At 60.8% G+C, this 24,805-nt stretch overlaps 3 protein-coding genes across 10 annotated transcripts in view; 1 reads left to right on the forward strand and 2 right to left on the reverse strand.

Annotated features, from left to right (window-relative positions):
* Nucleotides 1–818: 818 nt before the first annotated feature.
* POLL (DNA polymerase lambda) lies at nucleotides 819–9,630 on the reverse strand. Of its 4 annotated transcripts, none has more exons than XM_090057584.1 (9): nucleotides 9,504–9,630; nucleotides 8,538–8,682; nucleotides 7,732–8,026; nucleotides 6,560–6,719; nucleotides 4,950–5,261; nucleotides 4,453–4,626; nucleotides 3,336–3,464; nucleotides 2,591–2,759; nucleotides 819–1,979 (listed from the first exon to the last, which is right to left on the reverse strand). In XM_090057584.1, the coding sequence occupies exons 2-9, from the start codon at nucleotides 8,647–8,649 to the stop codon at nucleotides 1,615–1,617; spliced, it is 1,716 nt and encodes a 571-aa protein (XP_089913710.1). In that variant the 5' UTR covers nucleotides 8,650–8,682; nucleotides 9,504–9,630; the 3' UTR covers nucleotides 819–1,614. The 4 variants fall into 4 exon arrangements, with proteins under 4 accessions (XP_089913710.1, XP_089913712.1, XP_089913709.1 ...); XM_090057586.1 differs by having other exon boundaries at nucleotides 6,560–6,764; XM_090057583.1 differs by lacking the exon at nucleotides 9,504–9,630 and adding an exon at nucleotides 8,854–9,431 and having other exon boundaries at nucleotides 6,560–6,764.
* DPCD (deleted in primary ciliary dyskinesia homolog (mouse)) lies at nucleotides 9,580–14,590 on the forward strand. 4 transcript variants are annotated; one of them, XR_016443510.1, is made up of 7 exons: nucleotides 9,580–9,701; nucleotides 9,779–9,859; nucleotides 9,948–10,060; nucleotides 10,166–10,293; nucleotides 10,550–11,920; nucleotides 12,497–13,882; nucleotides 14,416–14,461. XR_016443510.1 is itself a non-coding variant. In XM_090057587.1 (6 exons), the coding sequence occupies exons 1-6, from the start codon at nucleotides 9,632–9,634 to the stop codon at nucleotides 14,468–14,470; spliced, it is 672 nt and encodes a 223-aa protein (XP_089913713.1). In that variant the 5' UTR covers nucleotides 9,580–9,631; the 3' UTR covers nucleotides 14,471–14,590. The 4 variants fall into 4 exon arrangements, 3 of the variants coding, with proteins under 3 accessions (XP_089913713.1, XP_089913714.1, XP_089913715.1); XM_090057587.1 differs by lacking the exon at nucleotides 10,550–11,920 and having other exon boundaries at nucleotides 13,780–13,882; nucleotides 14,294–14,590; XM_090057588.1 differs by lacking the exon at nucleotides 10,550–11,920 and having other exon boundaries at nucleotides 13,780–13,882; nucleotides 14,416–14,590.
* A 1,550-nt stretch (nucleotides 14,591–16,140) lies between these two features.
* Nucleotides 16,141–24,805, reverse strand: part of FBXW4 (F-box and WD repeat domain containing 4) — a 79,166-nt gene continuing 70,501 nt past the window's right edge. For both annotated transcript variants that reach the window (XM_090058316.1, XM_090058315.1), the window contains 3 exons: nucleotides 16,839–16,979; nucleotides 16,569–16,710; nucleotides 16,141–16,436 (listed from right to left, as the gene is read on the reverse strand). In XM_090058316.1, the coding sequence (XP_089914442.1) occupies nucleotides 16,320–16,436; nucleotides 16,569–16,710; nucleotides 16,839–16,979 (400 nt within the window). In that variant the 3' untranslated portion in view covers nucleotides 16,141–16,319. The remainder of the gene's footprint in view (nucleotides 16,437–16,568; nucleotides 16,711–16,838; nucleotides 16,980–24,805) is intronic.

Consider the following 24,805-nt stretch of genomic DNA (forward strand, 5'->3'; position numbering starts at 1 on the left):
CCTGATGAGGGAGGCCAAAACTGGGGCTCAGCTGGGGGCACCCCCTCCCCTGGGGCAGCCCAGGTAGGGCTGTGGGTCAGGAGTGAGGGCTGCCCTAGCAGAGCCCCCTTGCACCCCCCTCAGATCCATCCTGGGCTGCGCTGACATTTGCTTTGCTTTTAATTTTCAGGCCCATCAGGCTCCCAGCCGGGGGCGCTTCCGCCCCGCCCAGCCCTCCCCAGGAGCCCAGAGCTGCCGCATTAGCCGTGTGACCCCCCCATTGCTCACCCGGCGCCACGCGCCGCCCCCAGCACAGCTCATGGGCTCCCTGGTGCCCCTCGCTCCCAGGCCCGCAGCCCCATTCCACTGAGGACTGAGCACCAGCCCAGCCTGGACAGTGCCTGGCCCCCACCCCTTGCCTGGGGCTGCTGGATTGGCAATGGGCAACCCCCGCCCCCCCCAGCCAGGTACAGGATAACTCCAAGCCAGGGGCCTGGCAGGGCAGGCCTGTGGTCAAACATCAGCTACAGACACCCCTGCCCTGCTCCACCCACAGCCCCAAGCTCTCACCACGGGGCCAGTGGGCTGAGGATCTCCCAGGGGACGGGAACGGCCACAAGTCACTGGTGGCTGCGGGCGGAGGAAAGGGCCGGGTCTCCAGTCACCACCATCTCCAGCACTGCTGGGAGGAGGCGATGGGAGAGAAAAGAGTTGATGAACAAGACGACCGGGTAGAGGAGGAAGGGACCAAGGTGCTGGATGGCTGTGGCCCACAGGACCCACGCAAGGGCAGGCCAAGCCCGCGGGGGTGTCACCAGGCAGGATTCACGGATGCTGGGGAGGGTCCAACGGGGGTGGGTTTATTGCACTCCCGGGGCACTGGGCAGAGGGCCCATTGGGGACCATCCAGGAGCAGCAGGTGCCGGGCCCCAGCTCGGAGACAGCAGCAGTGCCGGGAGCATGAGGCAGCACAGCAGGGTGAGGGCTCCAGCTTGAAAGTCCCCAGGCATATCTGATCCCCTCCTGAGAGGAGACAGGGAGTCCCCAGGGCCTGGGGGAGGAAGGGGATATAACCCTCACCCAGGGGGCTGGGCTATTCAGCTACAAGCAGCACATGCCCCCTCCCCAGCTGGCATGGGATTGGGCTTACAGGCCAGTGCTGCCCTGGCAGAGGTACCAGAGGTACTCTCTGGCCACGGCAAGCGACAATGGGCACAGCCACCAGCGGAGCCCACACCCACATGTCCCCAGTGCACCAAGCTACATTCAAACCCCATGGGGAGAGACATTCCTCTCTCAGCATCGGTGCCAGCAAGGACTCCCCAGCAGGCCTGGCCCAAGCCCTGAAGAGAGGCCGGACACTCTTTCCACCAGCCCAAGGTGGATGCAGCCTCCTGAAAAGCCTCTCTCAGCACTAAGGCAGTCCCATCCCTGCCTCGCTCATGGCTCCAGCAGCCAGGAGGATTCCCCGAGCCATGAGCCTGCCCTGTTCCACTGCCAGGTGTTGGCAGGGCTCCACCCCCAACACTGCTGGGGGCGAGGCCAGGATGGGGACCCTACTCCCTGCCCCGTGCACATGGGAGATGGACCCTGCACCCCACAGAGCAGCAATGGGGGACACCGAATTCACAGCTGTCACCAGTCTCGCTCGGGCGGCTCACGGTAGGGCAGCCCCAGCACAGCAAAGACATCCCTCTCAGTGGGGGTAGGCAGGGCTAAGCCGGGTGTCAGCTTGGTGCCCCTGGGGCCGCGGACCACAGCCGTGCTGAGCATGTGCTCTGACAGGCTCATGCCCTTGGTCTTGGCTAGTGCACGCATGGAGCGGTTAAAGTAGGCCGAGCCTGTGAAGTAGAGGAGGGCACAGCCAAACTCAGCGTAAGGCACCACGATGATGTCCAGGCGCCGGTGGTGCCGACCTGGCCCAGGCAGCCGACACACGCCCAGGTATTTCTTCTGGCCACCATTGTCCTCCTGGCTCACCAGGTCATCAGTGAGGAAGCCTGTGGGAGGAGCGGGTTAGCAAAGGGCCGCAGCAGCCTCCACAGAGCTGCCAGCTGCCCTGGCACCATGAGCTGCTGGGTCACATCCACCAGAGGCAGAATCTGCCCTGTCCAAACCAGTCCAGACAAACACTGTGTGCAACCTTGGAGCCACACAACAGCCCCAGGCATCACCCCCATGAAATCAGGGGGGAAATCCCTTCCCGCCCCAGGGCAGCGTGGGGCTGAGCCTGAGCGTGAGGGCAAGACTCTCCAGCCAGGAGAGCACAGCCCAACCCCACCCCCAGCACCCATTGCCTCTGGGGCAGGCTTAAAAGCCCCTGACAGGTGCCCAGAGCATCCCAATGCACCAGGCCATGACCAGAGGCACCAACAGTCACATGCATGTCACAGACATGGCAGCAGCAACCACAGGGTCCGACACTGCCACCCCCAGAATCCCCTGCCAACAGGGAAGGGCTCCCAGCTGTATCCTTAACCCAAACCATGGGACACATGGCACCCACCAACCCTAGAGGGGTGGCTCCTGCTCTCTTTCCCCGGGGGGGGGCAGATTTATCTCTGGCCACAGCCAGGAGCCAAGTGCCCTCCCAGTGTGGGTGCTCACGTACCACTGCGCCGGAGGCTGTTGAGCAGCTTGGCGAAGATGCCACGATGAGAGTGCCCGTCGGGGTGGGTCACCAGAACATCCACGTCCCCACAGCTGGGCTTGCCGCGGCGATAGGAGCCACAGGCCACGCACACCAGTCCAGGATCCAGGGCCTGGGCCGCCTCCCGCACCTGCAGTGAGAGACACACACACACACAAAGAATGAGAAGCTGGGTTCTGTGGTGGGGCACCGGAGCCCAGGCTGCAAGCATGTGGTCAGCACCTTGAGCGGGCACTGGGCCGGAGCAGCACCCAGCAGAACAGCTCTCCCTGGGCTGGCAGGACCAGGCACTGGGGGCATCACCGAGCACACAGGCAGGGAAGGTGAACCGTGTCCTGCAACCCGGCTGCCTCTGAGGTGAAGCCCACACTGCCTGACGACTCAAACACCCAGCTGAGGGAGGCCAGTACAGAAGGCGTGGGTGCCTGGCGGTACCATGTCAGCCATGCCAAAGTCACATGTCAGCTCTTCTGATCAAGGCAAGCCCAGGCTCAGGGGTTGGGGGCAACCATTCAGAGCCCACAGCTCAGGGGCATGTGTGCATCAATCTCCGCAGTTTCCCGTCTGTCTTCGGGACCACCCTTCATGAGACAGTGATAAACTGTCCCTGTAACTGTGACTGCGTAATGCTGCCCACTGCATCCACAGTGACAGGAGAGTGGGGGGACAGCAATGAGACCCTTCAGGGGGCCTTCTGGGGACTTACCGTCTGCTCTATCTCAGCCGCCTCTGCACGGGGCATGCGCTCCAGGAAGTCCTCGTAGTGCTTCAAGCCAACGGCCTGCTGGCTGGTGAGGGAGGCCTTGGTGCGGATCTCATCCAGAGTGCGGAAGCCCTGGCGGAGAGCATGGGGCGGCACTGAGAGCCCTCACTCCTGGACACCCCAAGATGGGGATGGTAATGGACCCAATGGGCCATGTCCCCATCCAGACAGGGGCTAGGCAACTCACAGGGGGAAGCCCCATCCCCACACAGCCCGCAGACCATCTCAGCTCAGCTCACAGCACATCGATGCCTAAGCAGATGGACCCCTCTGACTCCAGGGTCTCCTGGGCAGCCGAGAGGGTCCCCAGGCCGCAGCCTGGCTCCGGGCATTACTGACTGGGACTCTGAAGGCAGCACATGAGATCCCAGCAGCCCTGTCCTGCACACACAGATGATACCCAGGGCAGGGGTTTCCCATGGCTGCCCCAGGGAACCTGCAATCCCCAGTCTCTCCAATACAACCCCCACCCAGGGGCTGCTCCACACCACAGACAGCAGAGACATATTCCTCGCTGGGCACTGGAGGATCTGGGTCACGCCAGACACAGCCTGTTTTGTACGCTCACCCCACAAGCTCCCCTGCTGAAGTCAGGCCCCAGGGCTGGTCTGACCCAGCGCAGCAGCTCTTATGGTCTCCTAGCTTGCAGCATGCCCCAAAAGGGCAACCGCTGTGGTCTCCGGCAGGGCAGGAGGGGACTTCCCATATCCCAGGCCCCTTCCTGAGCCCTGGTACCTGCTTACACAACTGCAGGGAACCTGCTTGGGGACTGGCTCATCTCTGCCAGAGCAGGGCAGCCCAGGGAACAGAGGCAACTCACATCCAGGCTTCAAGCCATGCAGGCTTCAAAGGTCAGAGCCAAACCTTCCCTACTGCCCCCCTGGGATCTGGCTGCACTCTGACCCTCTGCCACTGCAAAGCTGCCCAGGGACACAGCCATGCAGGAGAGGTGACTGGCAGCAGCGGAGGAACACAGGCCGGTAAGATGCTTCCAAGAGAAAGCCAGGACTCAATAGCCCGGACAGAGCTGAGAGATCCTCAGCAGGGAGGGGTTGATTACCTGCTGGTACCACATCTGGGCAGTCTTGACACCTGCACCCCAGATGTTGGAGAAGACCTCCAGCACAGGCACGCTCTCGCTGATGTGGTCCAGCTTCCGCAGGTGCCCGCTGGCTAGGATCTCCTGGATCTTCTCTGCCATCCGCTTCCCAATGCCAGGGATCTTGCAGGCTTCCTGGGCCAGAGTACAGAGGGATCAGCTGGCTGTGGGGGCTCCGGGACAGGAAAGCCCAGAGGACTGGTCACAGTGGGCCGGGTGAACGCGGAGCGACGAACGGCACAACCCTATGACACCAGTCTGAAACCACCGACAGCTGGGAACATAGCAGTTGCCCCAGCAAACTGAGCTGTTGCTCTGTCTTGGAGGATGGCCAAGGGTCCAAGCCTGTAACCCACTCCCACAGCAGGAGCTGCTGCCTGCGGGGGCCTGATCCCAGCTCTCCCAGCAGGGCCCTGTCCTAGCCCAGCCTGCTCAGAGAGACTGGGACTGCGGGTTACCTCGTAGGACGTGATCAGCTTGTGGTAGTTCTTGAGGGCATTGATGGCTTTGGCATAGCCCAGGGCCCTCCACTTGTCTCCCTGGACGCTGTAGGCTTTCGCCAGCACCTCCAGCTTCTCTGTGATGCACTGGTTGTGATTCTTCTCCTTGGTGTGGGAGGACTGAGCACAGACCCACTTGCCAACGGGTGAGGGGGCTGCTGCGGAGCCCTCAGATGGAGTTGGGGGGTAATGCCCCAAAATCAGCGCCTCCAGGTCAGCTGGGGTGACACTGGGCTCCTCCCCGTCACTTCCCTCATCCTCAGAGACTCTCTGGGGGGCATGGACAGAAAAAGCAGCAGTGAAACAGCAACGCCCTCCCTCATGGCATCTCCTTGGAGCATGAGGGCATTGCTGGACTCCACTGTGTGCAACAAAGCTCTAACTGATGGGCTACAGAGAGATGTCACAGTTATTCTGAGATAAACCATTTTATCCCAGGGCAAAGTGCAAAGATTCAGATGTCCACATCTATTGCCCTGGAATATAGCCTAAAAAAGGTTCATAGGGTCAGAAGTGCTAAAGCTTTATCCTGGGATATTGTAAAGTGCGTCTGTACAGTTATCCCAGGATTGTATCGTTGCTGCTTTTCTGCTATTGAGTCAATGTATTAAGCTGCTCGCTGAACCCTGATTGTGCACACACCAATCCCAAGATATCTTTCTTCCAGGACAAACACAAACACACCTTACCCAGGGATAAAGGTGTGTTTGTCATCAGAGGCCTGCAGCTTTCTGAACAGTTCACCTGTCACTGGGAAACTTATCTCTTACCCAGGAAACTATTTTAGGATTTATCCTGAAACAATGGACATAGCCAGTTGCATGACTGGACTTTGTCCTGGGATATAACAGTTTATCCTGGGATAAATGTGGTGTCTGTTTGCAACCTAAGAGGGGCAAAATAACAGCAGGTTCTGCCTGTAATGAAGCAAGATAACATAGCTGGAGGGGGGTATCCAACACACGGGCATACTCAGAGATGTTCAATGACAGGGAAAACCCTGGGAAGAAAAGCAGGAACTAGCGAGCAACACCTAGGGTCAGGCTGAGGTTTTTTGTGGCAGCAAAAATGGCCCCTGTGATGGGGCCCAATGAGGGCAGACAACGCTGAGAAGCAGCTCTTGCTCCTTCTGAGGGTCTAGGGTGATGCCTCAAGCCCAAGCCGCCAACCCCCAGAGCAGATTCAGAGAAGGGAATGGCCAGTAAATATCACCCTGCCACAAAGCTACTCTAAGCAGGTGCCCTGGAGCTGCACAAGCACGGCGCTCATCTCAGGGAGGGGCCTGGGATAAGGAAAGGAGCCTCCTCTGGCATGCAGGGAAACCCTAGCACTGAAGGAGATTAGTCTTGGCCGGGCCAAAGGGTAGGACTTCTCCGCACATAAGTGGGGATGTCAGGGGGTTTCTCCGCTGGGTGGACAGGTAGGACATCCGTGGGCTGGACCTGCTGACATCAGGGAAACCCTAGTCTCCCCCCGGCCCAGGGCTGCACTGGAAGCTGTGCCCTCAGGCCCATGGTACATTGCTGGCTGCACAGCCAACCCCACAGGTCCCGTGGGTGAACACTGACCTGTGCTAGAGGTCCTGTCTCCTCTGCTAGCAGCTGCCCCGAGGCATCCACCTGTGCTTCAGCCTCTGGTCCCAGGGCCTCACTCCGTGCCTGGGGCTGGGCATCCCCATTGCCTAGGGGAGACTTCTGGCATATCTGCCTCTCTGGTGCATCCAGGGACCTGCCACCAACCGCATGGAGCTGAGCAGAGCTGGGCATGTGAGGACTGGGCAAGAGGAGACCCAAAGCTTGACCACTGGCTGCCCTGTCCCCGACCCCCTACCCCACCCCACCCCACCCCATCCTGGATCCTCCTGCCCTGATGTACGGACACACCTCCCTCCTGGGTTCTCCCCCACCTCTGCTCCACCTTAATAGCGAGGCAGTGGAACAGACGTCCAGGGAAGGTGGGGACACTCCATCACTGGAGGTGTTCAAGGAGAGGCTGGGCAGCCACTTGTGGGGAATGATCTAGGCACAGCAATGCCCGTGCTCTGCTGTGGGGGGGTCCCAGGCTTCTGGGCTGCACTGGCTGTCTCCCCCCCCGGGTTCTGCTCCATGTGTCAGAGGCGCTGGGTGTTGCTGTAGCCCAGGCTGGGGATGGGGCTGGGCTGTGCCAATGCTCCTGCTGGCACCAACCCCTGGCTGGAGGGTCTTGCACCTGCGCTCAGGCTTAGCCTCACACTGCACTGGGGCAGGAAGGGATTTCCTTCCCATTCAGACTGGTGCAAACTGGGGAGGGTTTGCCTTCCTCTGTAGCAGGAGCACGGCCAAGGCCGGGACTATCTGCAGAGCCCTTGACCCCCCTGGAACCAGCAGGACGTTGGCAGCTGCGGCCCCCCTGCTTTTCCAGCGCAGGGGCAATGTCTGGGGGCTATGTCAGGGTGACTGTGTTATGCTGCTCAGAGGTCAGACTCAGGGTTTGTCTGGGCTGGTTTGGACAGGGCTGGTCCTACCTCAGGCAGGGACTGGAGTATCTGGGACCCCCACAGGTCCCTTCCAGCCCCACGGCTCTGGGATTCCATGTTTCTAAGCCCCACCCTAGGACAAGCCACTTCTGCTGTCTACACAGACACGTAGCCATCTCCAAAAGAGAGTGACCTTGAGGGGCTGTGAGGTTTCATTTGATCTCTGGGTGAAGGGCACTACTAATCCATCCACTCAGCCTAAGGAACCAGCCAGGGGTCACATACCTGTCTGGGACCAAGACGTCGTACCCAGCAGTACTCAGCAGCTTCCGCTCGGAGATGCACGTGCTCAGCCAGGCAGCCGTCACCAGCTGCGCACTGGGGGGCAGTGCAGCCAGTCGCAGGAGCCGCAGTGCCCGGCCTCCATCCATGCCTTCGTTCACGATGATGTGTGTCACCTCTGGGGAGGGCTGGGTGCAGACACGGCCCCCATGCTGCATGATGTGCTTGTGGAAGATTTCAGCCCTGGTCCGGCCCATGCCCGCTGGCAGCACGTAGGCAATGACAGACGCCAGCCAATCTGCAGAGAGGCAGCAGTGTCAAATTTTCCCAGCTGAATCTCAAAATTGTTGTGGGCCGGATCCAGATGCAGCAACAGCCGCGGGAACTGACAGCCAACATTCGTTCTCCACTGCTGCCCTCAATGGGGAACTATAGCCTGGATTTGGCAATGGGCCTACCCCCCCTTCTTCTGCCCTGGAAGACTTGGCCCTCCTAGGGCAGGATTCAGCTAGGGGCCACACACTTCATACTCTGCTCTAAGGGTGCAGACATTACTGGCACCTGCAGCACAGGCTGTGACACCACCATGATCACGCCTGAGCCATCGTGTGTCACGCCCAGTGACACAGGGCAGGAAAACCACTGCGGCCTTGCATCGGTTTCCTTCAGGGGCCCAGTCAAGGGATCCCAGTCATGCATGTAGCTGCAGGGACCGGGCAGCAGTGATACCCCAGCCACTGCCAGGCTGCAGCTCCTTGCCCGTTCACACCAACCGCAAGGCAGGAGGCAGGACAGGGCCCCCGACTCACCCTCAGGGCCCCCTGTCTCTGGCTCCTTCTGGATCTTTGGGGGGACCTGCTCCGCCCCATCCCACGCCTTCTTCCTCTTGGGAAAGGCTTTTACAATGCCGGTGGGCAACATGGGCCGAGGGATGCCCCGTGCCCCAGGCACACACTGCAAGGCAACGAGACACGAGAGAAAGAACAATCACTTCACTGGACAGAGCCCAGGCATGACCACTGCCCCTTGGCTTTGGTTTCCCCACAACCGTTCAGCTTGGATGGAAACCTCCAGCCCCAAAGGGCAAGTTCAGCAACATCACAAGCATCTTCCCACTGATCTCACCGGTGCCAACCGCTCCCAGAGTGCGGCGAGAGCCTGGCTGCAGCTGTCGCCTCCCGCCCCCAGCGCGAGGCCAGCGAAGGCCCCGCGGGAGCCAAACGAACGTGCTGCTCGGCCGGGCGAGCCACTTCCCACCGTCCCCAGAGGTTTTCCCCAATGATGCCTTCAGACGCCCCCACGCGGGGCCCACGAGCACCCCGCGTTGGGATGCCAGGAGAGGCGGCTCGGGACAAATCGGGGGCAGCGGAGACGGGCTCATTATGAAGCCTCACCCCAAGCCGAGGGCACAGGGCACTGTCGGCTGCCCCGAATGAGCCCCATGGACGTGGCAGCCCCATGAATCTTGGGGGACCAAGAGGACCCTAAAACAACAGGCGGGGGTGGGGGGAAAGAGGCACCTAATGCCCCAGGCTAGGAGGGGTGATAAGTCCCTAATGCCCCAGGCTTGGGGGGGGGGCAGAAGGGCCCTGATACATCAGGCCTGGGGGGGAAGAGGCCCCTAATGCCCCAGGCTTGGAGGCGAGGGCGGGCAAGAGTCCCTAATACCCCAGGTTTGGGAGGGGCAAGACGCCCCTGATACCCCAGCCCAAAGTGGAGGGAGTGATGGCAGGAAACCCCCGAAACCTCCCTTCCCTCCTCCCGCCATCACTTACTGGGGAGCCGCAGCAGGAACAAGGCAGGACTGGCACTTCCGGGTCACGCCCGGAGGACTTCCGGGAGGAGGCGAGAAGAGGCGACCACTTCCGGGTCAGGCAAAGTGGTTCCGGACGCGTGCGTCGCCATGGGGACGACGGGGCCCGGTTGGGCTGAGGTGGTGCGCGGCGCGCGCAAGACCGCGTTCGTCCGGGACGGTAGCGTGCCCCCCACCCCCGCGGGGCCCGATCCGGGGGGCCCCCAAAACCGCTGACCCCCGCTTCCTCCCCCGCAGGCCGGCGGAGCGTGCACTACGCGCTGGGCGCGGGGCGGGAGCTGGTCGAGGAGTACGAGGCGGACAGCGGGCGGCTGCTGGGTGAGGGGGCAGGGGGGAGGGGAGGGGAGGTCTGGGGAAGGAAGGGAAGGGGGGGGACATGGACTGACCCCCGCTGTGACCTCCGCAGCGCGGCGGTGGCGGGAGACGACGGCGCTGGGGGCCGCGGGCGAGTGGGCCGTGGAGGTGGGGGAGCCGCCCGCCCCCCCGCCGGCGCTCAGCATCCGGGAGAGTGGCTGCAACGTAGGTGCACCGGGGCTGCGGGGGAGGCGCTGCCCGCAGGGGGACGGGGACGGGGCAGGTGGGTGGGCAGGTGGCCCCCCGCTGACGCGCCTGTGCTCGCCTCAGCCCCTCTTCACGAGGCAGGACACGCTGGACAGCTTCCAGTGGCGGATCCGCAACCTGCCCTACCCCGCGGAGGTGTACAGCGTCACGGTGGAGCAGCGCTGCTGCGTCGTCCGCACCACCAACAAGAAGTCAGTGAGCCTGGCGCGGAGGGGGCCTGGGGTCGTCCATCCCCCTATCCTGTGTCCTGCGCCGTCGTGCTGCTCGGGGAGGGGGGCGCTGGTGCCGCTGCATCGTGGCGCTTGCAGGGCAGCGCAGTGTGGATGGTTCTGGTACGGAGAGGTCCTCGGGGCTGACCCCGCTCAGGTCCATGGACAGGAGGGGACCCCTATGCCTCGTCCTTTCCCTGCTCGGTATCTCCCCCCATAAGGCCTTGCCATCCCATAGGTGCTCTTGGGGCTGCTGCGACAACTGCCCCTGGCTGAGGCCGTGCCAGCAGAGCTGCACAGGCGGGGACCAGGCCAGGCTGCGGGGAACATGACAGAAGGGGGAGCAACACTCGTGGGAGAGGTGCTGGCCGTCAGGGCACGGAGGGGAGGACACACAAGAAGGATACAAGTGTGAAACTCCAGCACCTTCCATGCGTGAAAAGGCCTGGTGACAAATGGGGGTATGAGCGGCTGCCACACCTGCTGGTGCTTTTTCTCCCCTCCCTGCACCTGCTGGAAGCCGGTCAAGACCTAGTGATGAGCTTTCCTGGCCTCTTGGCTGGCAGGATCCTTGCAGCTGGCGGTAGGTGGAGCTGTTGGCAAAGAACTGCCGCTCGTTCCTCAATGAAAGGCAATGAATCCACCCAGCATCGGCATCGGACAGGTCCCTGCAGGGTTCCCGGAGAGCAGGAAGCTGAGGCCCAGGGATGGACATGGTGTGTCCTTGGTCCCAGGACAGCAGTGGATGTGGGGGTCATCTGTCCAGAGCCCCAGGGCCCAACGGGGTCTCACTCGCCTGCAGACTTGCAGCCTAACTCTGCCCACGACCCCTTCAACGCTGCCCACTCTTGTGCCTGCTCCTCCCCACCCCCTGGCTCACCCGCTTGAGGGACATCCAGAGCAGGGGACTCCCCTAGGCTCAGGGGTCCACTGCCTAGGTTCATCCTCACAAGCTCACAGGGCACGTGCTCCAGTCTGAATGCATCTCTCTCAAGCCATGCAGGCTGCCAGCAAGAGCTTGGCTCTGAGGACTTAGTGCCTGGCTCTGCTCGCGGCAGCCAGAGACCGGGGAGGTGCTGCAGCCCACCGCAGGAGAGTCCATCATGCACTCAGTGGGCAGGATCTGGTCCTGAGTGCCTGGTGCTGCAGTCATGGCAGCCAGCAGTGGCAAGCGGGGGCACAAGTGCCCCAGCCCTGCCTGGGACCAGCCCCAGCAGTGCTTGAAGCCCCTATCCTGGAGGCACTGGGAACTGCTGGAACCATCCCCGCTGCAGCTCTGAGCATGGCCCATGACGGCAGCTGTGTCAGCCTTTTGCCAGGCTCGCGTTAGGCTCCCATCAGTTCCCCCCTAGATCTTATATGAAGTCTTCAAGGGATGAGAGATGTGGTTGATGCCACGGCCAGTCATGGAACAGGCTGGAGCACTCCCCGTGACCATGGTGCAGGAACTGGTATTGGTGCCTAGTGCCCAATTCTGTACCTGACTGAAGCAGGGAGCAGAATGAGGCCATCACCGCAGATCAGCTCACCTGGGTCTTATTCTGGGCCAGCCACCACTCAACTGGGAATGAGTTGACAACAGCCAAAGGAAAGACCCAGGGAAGGCGATGTGAGTATGGAAGAGAAGCAGAGACCCTGGAAGCTAAGCCAAGTCTGGGGATTCCTACCCTTGCCCCTAGTTGGGGGGCCTCTTGGCTGCCACCACAGCTGGGCAAGAAGCGTGACTGCAGGGGATGCAGTGCTTGGGGCTGGCGCTCAGCTCTGGAGGAGGCTGGTGAAAGCAGCTTTTCAACCAGTGGGGGTAGAAACAACTTGCCCAAATGGCCCCTTCGCCAGCATGCGGGCACAGAGCAGACGCCAGAGCACAGTTCTGCCCACAGCCACGGAGTGAGACACCAGGACAGCCAAACCCCTGTGGCCGAGCAAGGGCGGCTGCGCGCTCCCGGCCCCTCAGGCCCCGGCAGAGGCTGCTCAAGTGGGATTTTCTTAAAGCCTCTCGTTGCAAAATAAATCCATTAAAGTAAACTGGGAAAACAAGCGGGCGAAGCGGCCTCCCGAGTGCCGAGCCCGGGCCCATTCTTGCGGGAGAGGCAGCGGTCGTGTTACAGGGCTGGGGGGTGGCTGGCAGATCTGGTTTCCTTTGATCTTGTCACAGAGCAGAGCCATTCTTCTCTCTGCCCCTCAGTCCTGGGGCGGCAGAAGGCTGCCGTTCCCATTGACGGCTCCCGGGGCCTCCCTGCGTCCTGCCTCTCGGGCTTTCTTTTTTTTTGTCTGGCTGGTAAGAAGTTAACACTTCCTCGATGTGTCTTTGTGCTCATCTAATCTCTGCTGTTTAACCTCTGACATCTCCCTCATTATCCGCGCCTGCCACCTTTCCCGCAGCCTGGCAGCGGTGACGACTCGCGGCGGCCCAAGCCCTGCGGCCACAGGCGGCTCGCATTCCTCCCGTCACATCCAGGCTCACCGAAGACAGACCTGCCATGGTTCGGGCAGGGGTAGCCAGATGCGGCCAGCGACACTGGCTCCAGGCAGAGGAGCTCCATGCACTGCTGTGCTGAGCAGGAAGGAGCCCTGTGCTCTGCGTGGGGGGCCCTGGAGCCCACCCTGAGAGAGAGAGCCCCCTGTTCCGTGCAGGGTACCCCAGTCCAGATGCACATCAGATCCCCTGCGGGGAACAGCACAGCCTGCAAAGGGGGCTGTGGGGTTGAACACTCAGGGAAGTGGAGCCCACAGGCCGGGAAGAGGATGGGAAGGGATCCAGGGAGGTAGGGCTCAGGCCCTGGCGTCCATGGGCCACGGTTAACCAAGTGAAAAAAAGTGAGTGGCTAAGACCATAGCCACAGGCAGCAGCTGAGAGCTGAGATGAGGTGAAACACCCCCAGCCGCCACGCTGGGTCACCGTGGAACTCTTCCATTGGCGGTGGGAAGGGATGTGGTGGCTCAGGAGTACATTGCGGGAGGCCGGCCAGCTGCACCCCATTCAGCCTGGCTGGTCCCAGGCAGCTCTAGTGCAGAGGTCTCTGGATGTGGTGCAGAGGGGCCCCCCCATGGTGGCAGGAAGCTCTGGGCCCAGCTTTCCACAGGCTGTGGCAGGCAGGAGATGTGTGTTCCTGCAGTGCGTTTGCCTCGCAGGGCTCAGTGGCTCTGGGAAGACAGGAGCACTCCCACATTGTGACTGGGTCAGGGAGCAAGGCAGCTAGACTGGGCTTGGTCACAGGCGAGGCCACAGGTGGTGCCATGGCCATGTTGCAAGAGCCTCCCCACATGCTGGGCCCTGTTGGTAGCTGTGCAGCCTCTTCCCTGCAGCTTGGGGCCAGTGGCTCCTTCTGGGCCTCCTTCAGGCCTCAGCTTTCAAGGGGTCCTTCTGGTTTCCCACAGCAGGAAGGCTCCGCGCTCCACCCATTACCTCCAGGGCACGGTGCTTGTGAGGGGAGATGCCCTCGCTCAGCCTCTCCTCTCTCCTCACAGGTACTACAAGAAGTTCTCCATTCCCGACCTGGATCGGTACCAGCTGCCCCTGGACGCTGCTGCGCTGAGTTTCACCCATGCCAACAACACCCTGATCATCACGGTAGGGTCCCAACTGTGCTCCTGGCCTGGCTTTACATGCAGGGAAGCTGAGGCAGGGAGCAGGGTCTCGCCTGGTGATCACTCCACCTTGGCAGGGGCCAGACAGGGCCACTGGTTCCACAGCCTGGCCCCAGCTGGACAGGCCAGCGAGTCTGGTGGAGGGATTAAGGCCAGCTCGTCTGTTCCTTTCCTCCCATTGTCGGGGGTGGGGGGGCGTCAGCATTCACCACACAACACTGCCAGCCTGGCACACGTCCCAGCCCTGTAACCACTGCACAAGGACAGGCCACCTCTGCAGGGGACAAGGACAGGAGCCAAGGACTCACCTGCTGCCTAGAGGGAGCAGCCACCTCCTGGCTACAGCATCCAGGGAAGCGTGGGGGCTCCTCTTGCCCATCCCTTCTCCCCCCAGGCCCATACTGCACCTGCCACGGGGAGAAAAGGATGGGAGAAAGGAGAGGGCACGTCATGCCCTGGCAGTCGGGGCCAGAATCCCGGAACGGGCTGGGGCACTGAGGCTGCCGTATCCCACAGTACCAGAAGCCGAAGGAGATCTTGGCCGCCGAGCAGGAGTTGCAGAAGGAGCTGAAGAAGATCAAGGCAGTGGACAACGGGGATGGGGAGTGCAAGACCCAGTAGGCACCTGTAGGCACCCCCCAGCCCTACTTTTCATTCCCCGTCTTTCTCTAATAAAAGCAGGCTGCTGTGAGATGCTGCAGGGATCTCTCTGTGTGGGACCCACCTCCCATCTGAGGGTGGGGGGACAAGTGCCATGTGCCGCCAGCCTGGGGAAGGCACCGTGAGAGCCCCAGGGCCTGGATGCTGCCACAGGCCAAGCCCCCAAAGGGTGGAGGGTTTCCAGGCACTCAGAGGCAGGCCCAGGGCTCATCTAGGTGCCCCAGGGAAGCCCCCCCACCCCCCATTACCTGTTGAGATGGGCTGGAGGCAGCTCCTGCACTCAGGGCCCAGCTCTTTTAAAGGAAGGTCTCAGGGAGGGGTTTGCTGCTGCATCAGCCAAGGCCCCAGATCCAAGCCAGGCGGGTCCCATCCAGCCTCTGCCCTGGTTATGTGGCCACCTCTGAGCTCAGTGGCCAGCAGCAGTACAAAGCAGGGAACCGAGTGCTCATCATGTCGCAAGGACAGAGCTGTGCAGAGCGCATGGTGGGGATGAGGGTAGCAGTGACCCCAGGCAGCACCTCCCATCTCCCCCAACCTGGCTGGGGCATGGGGTATCTTTCCCAGGAACGCACCGGCCTGGCAACCGCACGGCCAGACGGGGCTCCCAGCTCAAACATGGTTGCCCACGCTGATGGTTTCTGCCTGGGTGCAAGGCCTGTACCCTCTGAGCCACGCCTTGAGGGCTGGGTAGTTTTATTCAAGCCAGAGAGCCCCAGGGACCCCAGCTCAGACACTCCCTCTGATAGAAAGGAAGGAGAGCTGGCGGTGGCTGCAAGAAGGAGGGATGTTTTATTCTCCCACTACGTCATGGAACCACGAGATCATGGACCCAGAGGTGCTCTCGGGTTGGCGCATCCTGGAGCCCGGCCGGGGTCTCCCTCCTCCGTGCCCAGGTCGCCCAGAAATACAGCGATGCCCAGCATCGAGCACAGGGAGGCTGCAGGTCCCAGAGAAATGCTGCATGCTGAGACCTAACACACTTCAGGATGCCACCAGGCAAGTGGCACAGCGAGCTCCTCCTGCCCACTGCCTCGCTCCAGTGAGGGGTCGGCGCTGGTTCCAGCCAAAAGCAAATCCCAAAGCTTATTTAATTCCAAGCCAAGATGCCTGGAAGCCTGCAGTGCCCTAGAGACCCCCAGCCTGGCCTTGCACATTTGCCACCTCCCCATGATGCCCAGACAGCTGCCTGGGGCACAAACGCCAGGCAGGTACGGCCTGGGCTGCTGCTTTTGGAGCCAGTTGTGAGTCTCGGACCCTCAGCATGCTGCAGTGAACATCCTGCCTATTCTGAGTCCCGTAAACATGTCCTCCCCACGTGCGTCCCAGCCCTGCTCCTGGCTCTTACTTTGACTCCCATAAGGCGCCATGTAGAGCAGCGGTGGGGAGAGGTCAGCCCCACTTTGCCTGCCAGGGCCCACATGCCCATGATCCAAAGGCTGATCTGTGCCCCCGGTGGCTGCATGGCCTGTCCTGGAGTGCTGGCACAGGGCTCCCCACTGCCCCAAGGCGCTATGTCCCAATGAGATAAGTAAAACCCCAGTGAAACCCCAAACCAGCCCACACCACCCAGCTGGCACAGACTGAAAGGGGCAAAGGCCCCTTGGCCTTTATTGATGTCTAAGGCAGGTTGGGGAGAGGCCACCGGCCCCCTCCATGCTCCCTCCAGCAGCCAACATCCCTGTGAGATGTGTCCAGGGCCATGTGCCCCCGTCCCCACCCGACAGTCCCTGAGCTGAGTGTCCTGCTGTGCCGGGTGGGTGTCAGGGGGCCGTGAAGTCAAGGACATGCAGTGTGGAGGCCAGGGCAGCGTAGAGGTGGGTGGTGTTGAAGCGCAGGCAGTACACAGGGCTGCTGGTGGGCGACGACAGGGAGAAGCTCTGCAGAGGACCAAGGAGGACAGTCATGGTCTGGGGCTTGGGCTCCCTGCCAGCTTGGGTCGCGTTGGGATCTGGGACCCAGAGCTGGGAGCAGCCCCCGTCCAGCCCCGCTCACCCCCAGCCCGGCCTCACCTGCAGGCACCGGCTCTGTCGCTTGTCCCAGAGCCGCACAACGCCGTAATAGGAGGAGCCACTGGCCAGCATGTGGTTCCCATCGCTTCGGACGCAGTACAGGGCACTGTCGTGGGGTTCCTCCCACTCCAGGACACATTTCCTGCAGGGCAGGAAAAAGGCTGGGGGTCAGCAAAGGCACCCGGATACTTGGAGCCAGCTGCTGGCATGGGCACCAGAGAGACCCAGCTCCTGGTGCCCGCCTATGTCCCATGCCCCAGGCTGCCTTACCGCGTGCTGGCCCGCAGATCCCAGTAGCGGATGTAGGTGTCGTAGCCGCAGGAAAGCAGGGAGAAGGGCGTCTCGTAGAGGACATCCAGGACGCCAGCACCACGGTGGAAGTCGGTTCCTAGGCAGGTCTCGAGCTGCCCACTGGAAAGAGATGGGGTGAGGGGGAACTCAGCATGGCCCAGAACTGGTCCCTGCCACATCACTGTCACCTCCAGTGCCCAGCCGCTAGTGCTGCGGGCATGTAAAGAGGCCCTGGGTATCATGGCCAGCCACATCCCAGGTTGAAATGCTGCAGAAGGGGGAAAGAGGGAAGAACAGGCCTCGCTGAACACTGAACAGCCTGGTAAGAAAGGCAGAAAATGAAAGGCTGATTGAAAAACGACAGAAATCCTAGAGAAGTGGGGCCGGGAGGAACTTCCGCAGGGCATCAGAACAGAAGAGCTGCTGGGGGGTGGAGGGGGCAGACCCGGGTCCATCCTAACCAATCTCTGGTATCACGCGGCAGCAAAGAGCAGTAAGTAACTGAAAGGGAGAGTGACCTGGGTCCCAGCAGGGTTTCCCCAGCTCCTCTCTCCCTTGAGGTCTTTAAGGTCCAGGCAGGTCTGATGCAGAGGCCGTGCCCCGCACTCCCTGCTCAGTAGCGACCGATGCCCCTTTCCTCTGAGCACATGTCAGACCCCGTGTGAATCTGGCTGAGCTCTCGGCTCCTACCGCATCTGGGGGCCACAACTCCTTGCTTTAATTCCAAACCACGAAAACAACGTCTTGGTGTTTGTTTTAAGTTGCTGGTCTGCTCGTGCCATGTGGTGACCCCCATTCTTGTCCAGTGAGAGACCGTCAGTAATAAATCCCCAGTGACTTTCTCTTCTCCTTTGAGTATTTGGGAAACCTCCTCCTGTCCCCCCTCCAGCATCTCTTGTCTAAGCAGACCAGGCCTGACTCATCAGTCTCTCCTCACCCCCCCATAGCACCCATCCTCCTGGTGCCCTTCTCTGCACCTTCTCCAGCTCTTCTAGATCCTCTTGGAGAAGCGAGGACCAGAACGGGGCACTGGGTTCAAGGTGTGGACACACCACGGATGTATAAAGGGGCATCGTGACACTTCATCATGTCACTGGAAACAGAAGCAGGTTAGATGGACACATGGCCGGGATGGTCGAGTCAGGGATGATCCTGGCACGAGCAGAGGGCTGGGCTAGATGCCCTCATGAAGTCCCCTCCAGCCCGACGTTCCTATGATCCTAGGATCTGGCCCTTAGAGAAGGGAAGAGCAAAGAGCAGCAAGAGCTTGCGAGCTACAGGTGTCCGGATGGGGCAGAGACACATGCAGAAAGGAGCATGGGCACAGAGTAACTGGCACGAGGTGGGGGCACCTCGGCTACAGTTAGCCCCAGGCAGCCTCGCTGAGCAGAGGGCTACACAGACCCCTTAGCACCCTGCCCCAAGACACTCTCAACATCTTGGAGCTTCGCCACTGGACACGGATCCAAGAGGTTCTTTCTGGGCAGTACCCGGGCTCCCATAGCCACCAAGACGTGGAGAGGCAGGCAGGTACCCGATGGCAGAGGTACCCTGGGGCTTAGGGATGCTAAGCTGGGTGCTGCGGACACCTGAGTCATGTCCCGCGGCTACGGACACAGTCCCGGGCAAGCCCGGCCCGGCCCCCAGCCTCCCTGCAGCCGAAACCCGCCCGCCCAGCTGCCAGAGGGGCCACCTATCTGCCGCTCCCCCCTCCCGGCTTTAATCCCAAAGGGACACAATAAACCTTGGAGCACCTGCGTTTCGGCCGCCGTCTGAGGCAGGCTCCGGGCTCTCGGGACAATGAAGTGCTCTTGAAAGCCGACAGCATGGGCCCGGCCGGTGGGGTCACTCCCGCCCCCCCCTCCCCGCCCAGTCCTTCGGTTACTTTATGCTGCTTGATCCCGTGTCGCGGTGGCTCGCCACCCTCGCCAAATGCCTTAATTCCATCTGTAATCTGGGCTAAAGCCCCGTCGGGGGGATAAAGACCACACAAAGGCGCGATGGAGTCCCAGGAGCTGGTAAAACAAGCAAACACCTTTGTGTCCGGGGAGAGGGATCGGTGGGAAAGAGGCTTAGGCAGCCGGGGCGCTGGGGTCCCCCCCAGATCAGAAGGCAGGGCCCGGCCCGGGCCGTGCGGCCAGCACGCTTCCCTGATCACAGCGCTGGGGCCGGCCCGGCTCCCCGGGCGCCCTCCAAAGAGCAGATTATGAAGAAGAACAATTTCTTTGTGGCTGTGTAATTCCCTCCGTGACCGTGACTGTGGGCAGCCACACCGGCCCTGATGCCAGGCCCCTAGCAACCATTTAGAGAGGCCGGCCGGCCCTAGCGATGCCCCCCCTCCCCGGCCAAGCCCCTCGCCCAGGCTTTAACATCAAGTGCATGAATTAATCCCCCTGCCGCGGACCCGGGGTGTGGGTTATTGGACTCTGTGCCCCGCCCGGCAGACACCGCCGCCTCTGCAACCTTAACCCTTGCAGGGGAGGCTGCCACGCCGGCCCCAACACCTGTAGGCGGGTTGGGGGGGAGAGGCACGGAGGAAGGATGGCTGGGCTCGAAGCTCAGGCAGAAGGCTGAGATGGGGGAGGGGGGGTTGCCTCAGTTTTCCTCTGTGCCTCACTTTTTCCAAGCTGTGAAATGGGGAGAGAGGTCCATAAATGCTTCAAGGGGCCTTAGACGCTCCACAGCGGAAGGATGGGGGAGTTCCTCCCTGCCCCGACAGCTGCTTCTTGTGGCAGCTTCCTGCCCCCCAGTTTGTCTGCTGAGAATGGGGGGCCAGGCTCAGAGCCCACGGCAGAGGGAAGGTGCTGGACTGCACTGGAAGAAGTTGGAGGTGATATAGATACAGGTCACGCCGCAGCTACATCAGCATGGGGAGCCCTGCCTGCTGGCGACCTGCCGCCCCGTGCCAGGACGCGGCGCCCTCCGAACGCACACACAAAGCTCGCCAACACCCACCCAGGACACAGCCCCCATCCCACAAGCACGGCTGGGGACAGACAGCACGGGACACCTCGGTCTGTCTCCCACGTCCCCAGCTGGCCTTGCCCCGTGGCCTGGGGGTGATGAGAGACTGACAGCGCTGACGGCGGTGAGCGGGCAAGGTTGAACTGTGATCACATCCAGCGTCCTGCCGGGGTGAGCACGAGCCTTCAGAAGGACACGTGGGAGGTTTCCTCCTCTCCTGTCACCCCCACCCCAACCAGGGAGGAGAAAGGGTTCGGAAGGGATAACCCAGGCCTGTCCAGCCAGAGGGTTCAGGACCTGTTCAGCGAGACAAAGCTCTCATGATTGCATGCCCGCTTGAGCTGTGAGAAGGGAGAGTCAAGGCCAAACCTCACGTTTCCCATGCAGAGAACCCTGCGCGGCTTTCACCGACCACCCGCTCAAGCCCGAGACACGGCTCAGATCCCCCCGGGCAGAGCAGGCCAGGGTGCGAGCGACCTGGCACTACAGCCATCCAGCACACAGAGAGGACACCAAAGCGGGAGCGCGGAGCAGGGGAAAGGCAGGCGCGGCGGATGTATTGCAATGAAGTCTCGACCTGTGTGGGCATGCAGCAGGCGCCCTACAAAGGGCACTTGTGCCAGAGCAAGGGACCCCTCTAAGATGAGACCACTACTCCACATCCCTCTGTCCCCCAAACAACACGGCTGCTAGCACAGACGTCCTGTCACCACCCAAACCCAACACAAAATGAAGGCCCTCTTTCCTTTCCCTGCAGGCTCTTCCTTTGCCCTCGTCCAAACACTGCACTAGCAGGACTGAGCTCGTCCTGCAAAGCGCACAAGGCCACGAAACCCTGCCCTTCCTACCCCAAGGGTGAAGAGCTCAAGCCATGGATGTTTAGTTTTTGATGGCAGAGGATGTGGGCCCAGTGACAGATGCACCCAGCACCTGAAGCACCAGGTTGCAAAGGCCTCTCTTCCTCAGGTGCCCAGCATCAGTCACTGCAAACTGTTCAGCCTCCGCCTTTGAGCACTGAACGTCCCCCGCTGCCATGTGAGAGGCCAGCTGGACAGGTGTCTACGGCTTCAAGGTGCTGACTGGTGTCTGGAAGGATTTAACGGGAGCTCAGTCACAGAGACGACCTGTTTGCGTGCAACACCCCTGCTCCTCCGCTGCTGAGGTCCATGCGTCTGGGAAAGGCACCTGCTGCACAAGCCCAAAACCCGGAGGCGTTCATGTCCATCCGTTCTGGTCAGACGGCAAGGAGGATCCTTTGCTGCTTGTCCCTCCTCTCTGGACCCTGCAGCACACAACTGGTTTTATGTGGTTATTTTATTGCCTTTCAGTGGTAATTGGTGTCTCTTCTCCATGCTGGGTCGGGACGGAGCCAGCTCACAGGGATCAGCGAGTGGAAGCAGCCAGGGGACTGTGGCCTTGCCAGACAGGGGAGAGCAATGGCAGCAAGAAACGCATCAGAGACCTGATGTGTCAGATCTGGGCTACGTAAAGGATCCAGTGCCCACAGGGGCTGGATTCCCACGTCCTCATGCTCTGGCCTGCAGGGTCACTTTGGTTTGGACAGGGCTGATCCTGCCTCAGACAGGGGTTGGACTAGAGGTAACCTCTGCAGGTCCCTGCCAGCCCCACGGCTCTGGGAGTCAAACTGAACCCAAGGGGAAGAGGCTTTCTCCAGGCTTCCAAGAAATAAGGAGGATTTCCATAAAATCACAGAAAATGAGGGCTGGAAGGGACCTCGGGAGATCATATCTAGTCCAACCCCTGACTCAAAGCAGGACCACCCCAGCTAGATCATCCTAGAGAAGGCTTTGTCGAGCCGGGGCTTAAACACCTCCAAGGCTGGAGACTCCAAAACCTCTCTGGGTAGCCTGGTCCAGTGCTTCACCACCCTCCCTGGGAGAAAGTTTTTCCTAATATCCAACCTCAACCTCCCTTGCTGTAGCTTGAGCCCATTGCTCCTTGTCCTGTCATCTGCCCCCACCGAGAACAGCCCAGCTGCATCCTCTTTGCAGCCCCCCGGCAGGGAGCTGAAGGCTGCTATCAAATCCCCCTCAGTCTTCCCTTCTGAAGGCTAAATCAGCCCAGGTCCCTAAGCCTCTCCTCACCAGTCCTGTCTCCCAGCCCGTTAAAATTTTTGTTGCCCTCCTCTGAACTCTGTCCAATGTGTCCACATCCCTTCTGTAGTGGGGGGCCACAGCTGGACACTGCGATCACAATGCTCCAGATTTCCTGAGGTTTTTCTACCCAACTCCAAACTCTACGCAAACACCAACCTCCCTGCATCCAGTTCAGCCTCCTTCGGTCCTTGTCAGCTCTCCTAGAATCCCAGAGCTGCAGGGCGGGCAGGGAGCTGCAAAGGTCACATCTATCCAACCCCCTCCTGAGGCAGGATCACCCCCGTTCAAACCAGCCCAGACAAACCCCATGTCCAACCTCAGAGCCACACAACACAGTCACCCCGACACAGCCCCAGGCATTGCCCCTGGGATACAGGGGGGCCGCGGCCACCAACATCCTGCTGCTGCCGGTGGTGGGTTACAGACGCCGCAGAGAGCCCTGGCCAAGGCCGTGCCTCCGCTGCAGAGGAAGGCAACCCCCCCCAAATGCACACCAGTCTGAGCAGGGTGGAAATCCCTTCCTGCTGCCGTGCAATGCAGGGCTGAGCTGAGCGCAGGGACAAGACCCTCCCGCCAGGACCCTGCGGGGTTGGTGCCAGCCCAGTCAAAGAGGGCATGACACCAGGATGGCATCTGACGTTATACCAGTCAGGCTCGTGCTGCAACTGATTTGCAACTCGTTTGGGCTGTTAATTAGTTTGATTCCCCAGTGTTCCTGCTGGGGTTACTCTCTACTGACACACAGCAGACAGCCCTGGCTGGAGAGAGTGTTCGGGGGCAGAATATTTGCTGAAACCAAGCGGACTCAAGCACTCGCTCTGGAAATTGAAGTCTGCAAATTACGCCTGTCCATCCGGGACGGGAAAATGACTCCGCGTTAGCTGCACAACCAATTAAAACAGACTGATGCGGTCCGGCTGCAGGATTTCAGGTATCAACCACTTGGAACAAAGCAGTCGTGATCGACCTGCTAAATACGTATTCCACACACAGAGATGCACACGCATGTATGTAAAACCTGTCCAAGGGATCCGGCTGCTTGAGCCCATCAATCCAACATAGCTAAAGCCGAGCAGAGAAGCAAAATTCATCTAATGCTTACTCAGAGCGGAGCATTTGCCTGGCTCTTGTCATTGCACCTGGATGAGAAGAACAAGCTGCAGGGGGGTCTGGAAAGGGCAGTGCCAGGGGCTGCAGATGGCGAGGGGAAACCCTTCCCAAGGAGAGGGAAAGCTTGGAGGCGTGAAGAAAGGAGCCACCCAGAGCCAGAACCGGCACGTTTTTGCTTGGGAGCTAAAGCAGTCCCCGAGATGACTTGGGCATGCACCCAACACCCGTCAGGTCTGCAGGAAAGGCAGGGGCTTGCTCCGTGCAAGGAGGGCCACAGGCTGGAGCCAAGCAGGCCGAGGGAAGAAGCACACGGGGCTCAGAAGGGATGTTTTCACCAATGCCAGCCTAAGCAGTGCAAAGCCTGTTGGGCCTGAGAGCTGGCGGGGGGCGTGGAGGCTGGTGGTGGTGGGGACAGGGAGTGGAGAGCTGCTGTCTTTTCTTCTGCTTTCTCTGGCTGGGCCCACACACACTTTAAATGGTCCAATAAAAAGATACAATTTCTTTACCTTTCCTGCTCTGGGACCCTGTGAGTTTTTGTTGTCCGGGTTCCCCTAAGGTTAAGTTCAGAGGATAAACTGACACGCTGGGCTCTGGGAAAAAGCCAGTTCCTTCAAATAAAGCCACAACAGTGCAAAGGGGACCCTGCTGGGGCTTTTATTTGGGAAAACAAACAGAAATGGCACCAAGCCCTTCTGCTTTACGAACCAATTTAACTATCAAACCCTGGCTCTCCCTCGCAGGGGTGAGGAGGGACAGAGATGGGGCCTGACAATGGGCCGAAACCTCGGGGGGAAAAGGACAAAACAAGCTGTCTGTCCCCTTGTCTGTCTTGTCCCGGGCTCCTTTTCTTAGCACACGTGTGTTCTTGTACAAACGATTAGATTGCAATTTGTATAACACGGTGACCCCCAAATTCAGACGTTTAACCCCTTTCTCTGCCAAGAATGTCAAGAATGCCGCGCTGGCTTTCTTTCCCCCAGGCGCGGTTGGGGCCGGGGGGGCTCTCTCAAACTGTGATTTCTGGGGGGAGAGAGAGAGAGAGAAAATAAAGAGAGGGAAGGAGAGGCAGGGAATCCTCTCGCGCCACTTGTGTGGGAAGGGGCGGCTGTGCGGGACCGCTCTGGAGGTCTCCTTTAGCGGGCAGACAACAAAAAATGGAGAAGGCAAATCCAAACAAAGCCATCTGTTGAAATGAGTGGCGGCCGGGGGGTTCCTCCTTCCCTCGCCTCCTTTCTTCCCCTCTGCGTCTGCTGAGCCTCACTTGGCCCCAGGGGGCCAAGTAAAGAAGGCTTTGCCTCGCGCCGTGGGGATGAACCCGAGCGATGCCCACGGAGCTGCCGTCACTGCCTCGCGGCACTGGGAGGCTGTCAGAGGTGCATCTGGATGGGACCGAAAGGGCCAGGCCGCATCCTGGATCCAGGGGCTGCCACGAGAAGGTTTAGTCTGAAGCCAAGGCTGGGATTCGTGACGGCAGGAGACTGGAAGCTGGATAAATGGCGCTGATCGGGTCCAGGAAGGCAACGTGACAGCCACCAGCCGCAGTGAACCGGAGCCCCAGTGGTTCCCTCCAGGCCATGAGGAAGCAGGTCGCATGATCAGCCCAGGATGGGCTGGATGGGGCCAAAGGAGAGCTCTGAGGGCACAAGAGCAGGGAGGCAGGGATGCAGATGTGTTACTGCCGGCCCCGTGTAGCGCTGGGTCCGAGGGCTGGCCTCCGAGCCCATGCCTGGCGCCGGAGACGCCAGCGAGAGGCAG

Source organism: Crocodylus siamensis, chromosome 7, assembly GCF_052110815.1.
Source record: "Crocodylus siamensis isolate JL-2025a chromosome 7, ASM5211081v1, whole genome shotgun sequence".
NCBI classification, from domain to species: Eukaryota; Metazoa; Chordata; order Crocodylia; family Crocodylidae; genus Crocodylus; species Crocodylus siamensis.

Coding starts and splice junctions, on each gene's coding strand:
- POLL (XM_090057586.1), bottom strand. CDS start 8,649: ATGTTGCCCACCGGCATTGTAAAAGCCTTTCCCAAGAGGAAGAAGGCG. Junction 6,765..7,731: donor GACGTCTTGGTCCCAGACAG/GTATGTGACCCC, acceptor CCTCTTGCCCAG/TCCTCACATGCCCAGCTCTG. Junction 1,980..2,590: donor CAACAGCCTCCGGCGCAGTG/GTACGTGAGCAC, acceptor CTCCTCCCACAG/GCTTCCTCACTGATGACCTG.
- DPCD (XM_090057587.1), top strand. CDS start 9,632: ATGGGGACGACGGGGCCCGGTTGGGCTGAGGTGGTGCGCGGCGCGCGC. Junction 9,702..9,778: donor GACCGCGTTCGTCCGGGACG/GTAGCGTGCCCC, acceptor CCTCCCCCGCAG/GCCGGCGGAGCGTGCACTAC. Junction 10,061..10,165: donor TCCGGGAGAGTGGCTGCAAC/GTAGGTGCACCG, acceptor TGCTCGCCTCAG/CCCCTCTTCACGAGGCAGGA.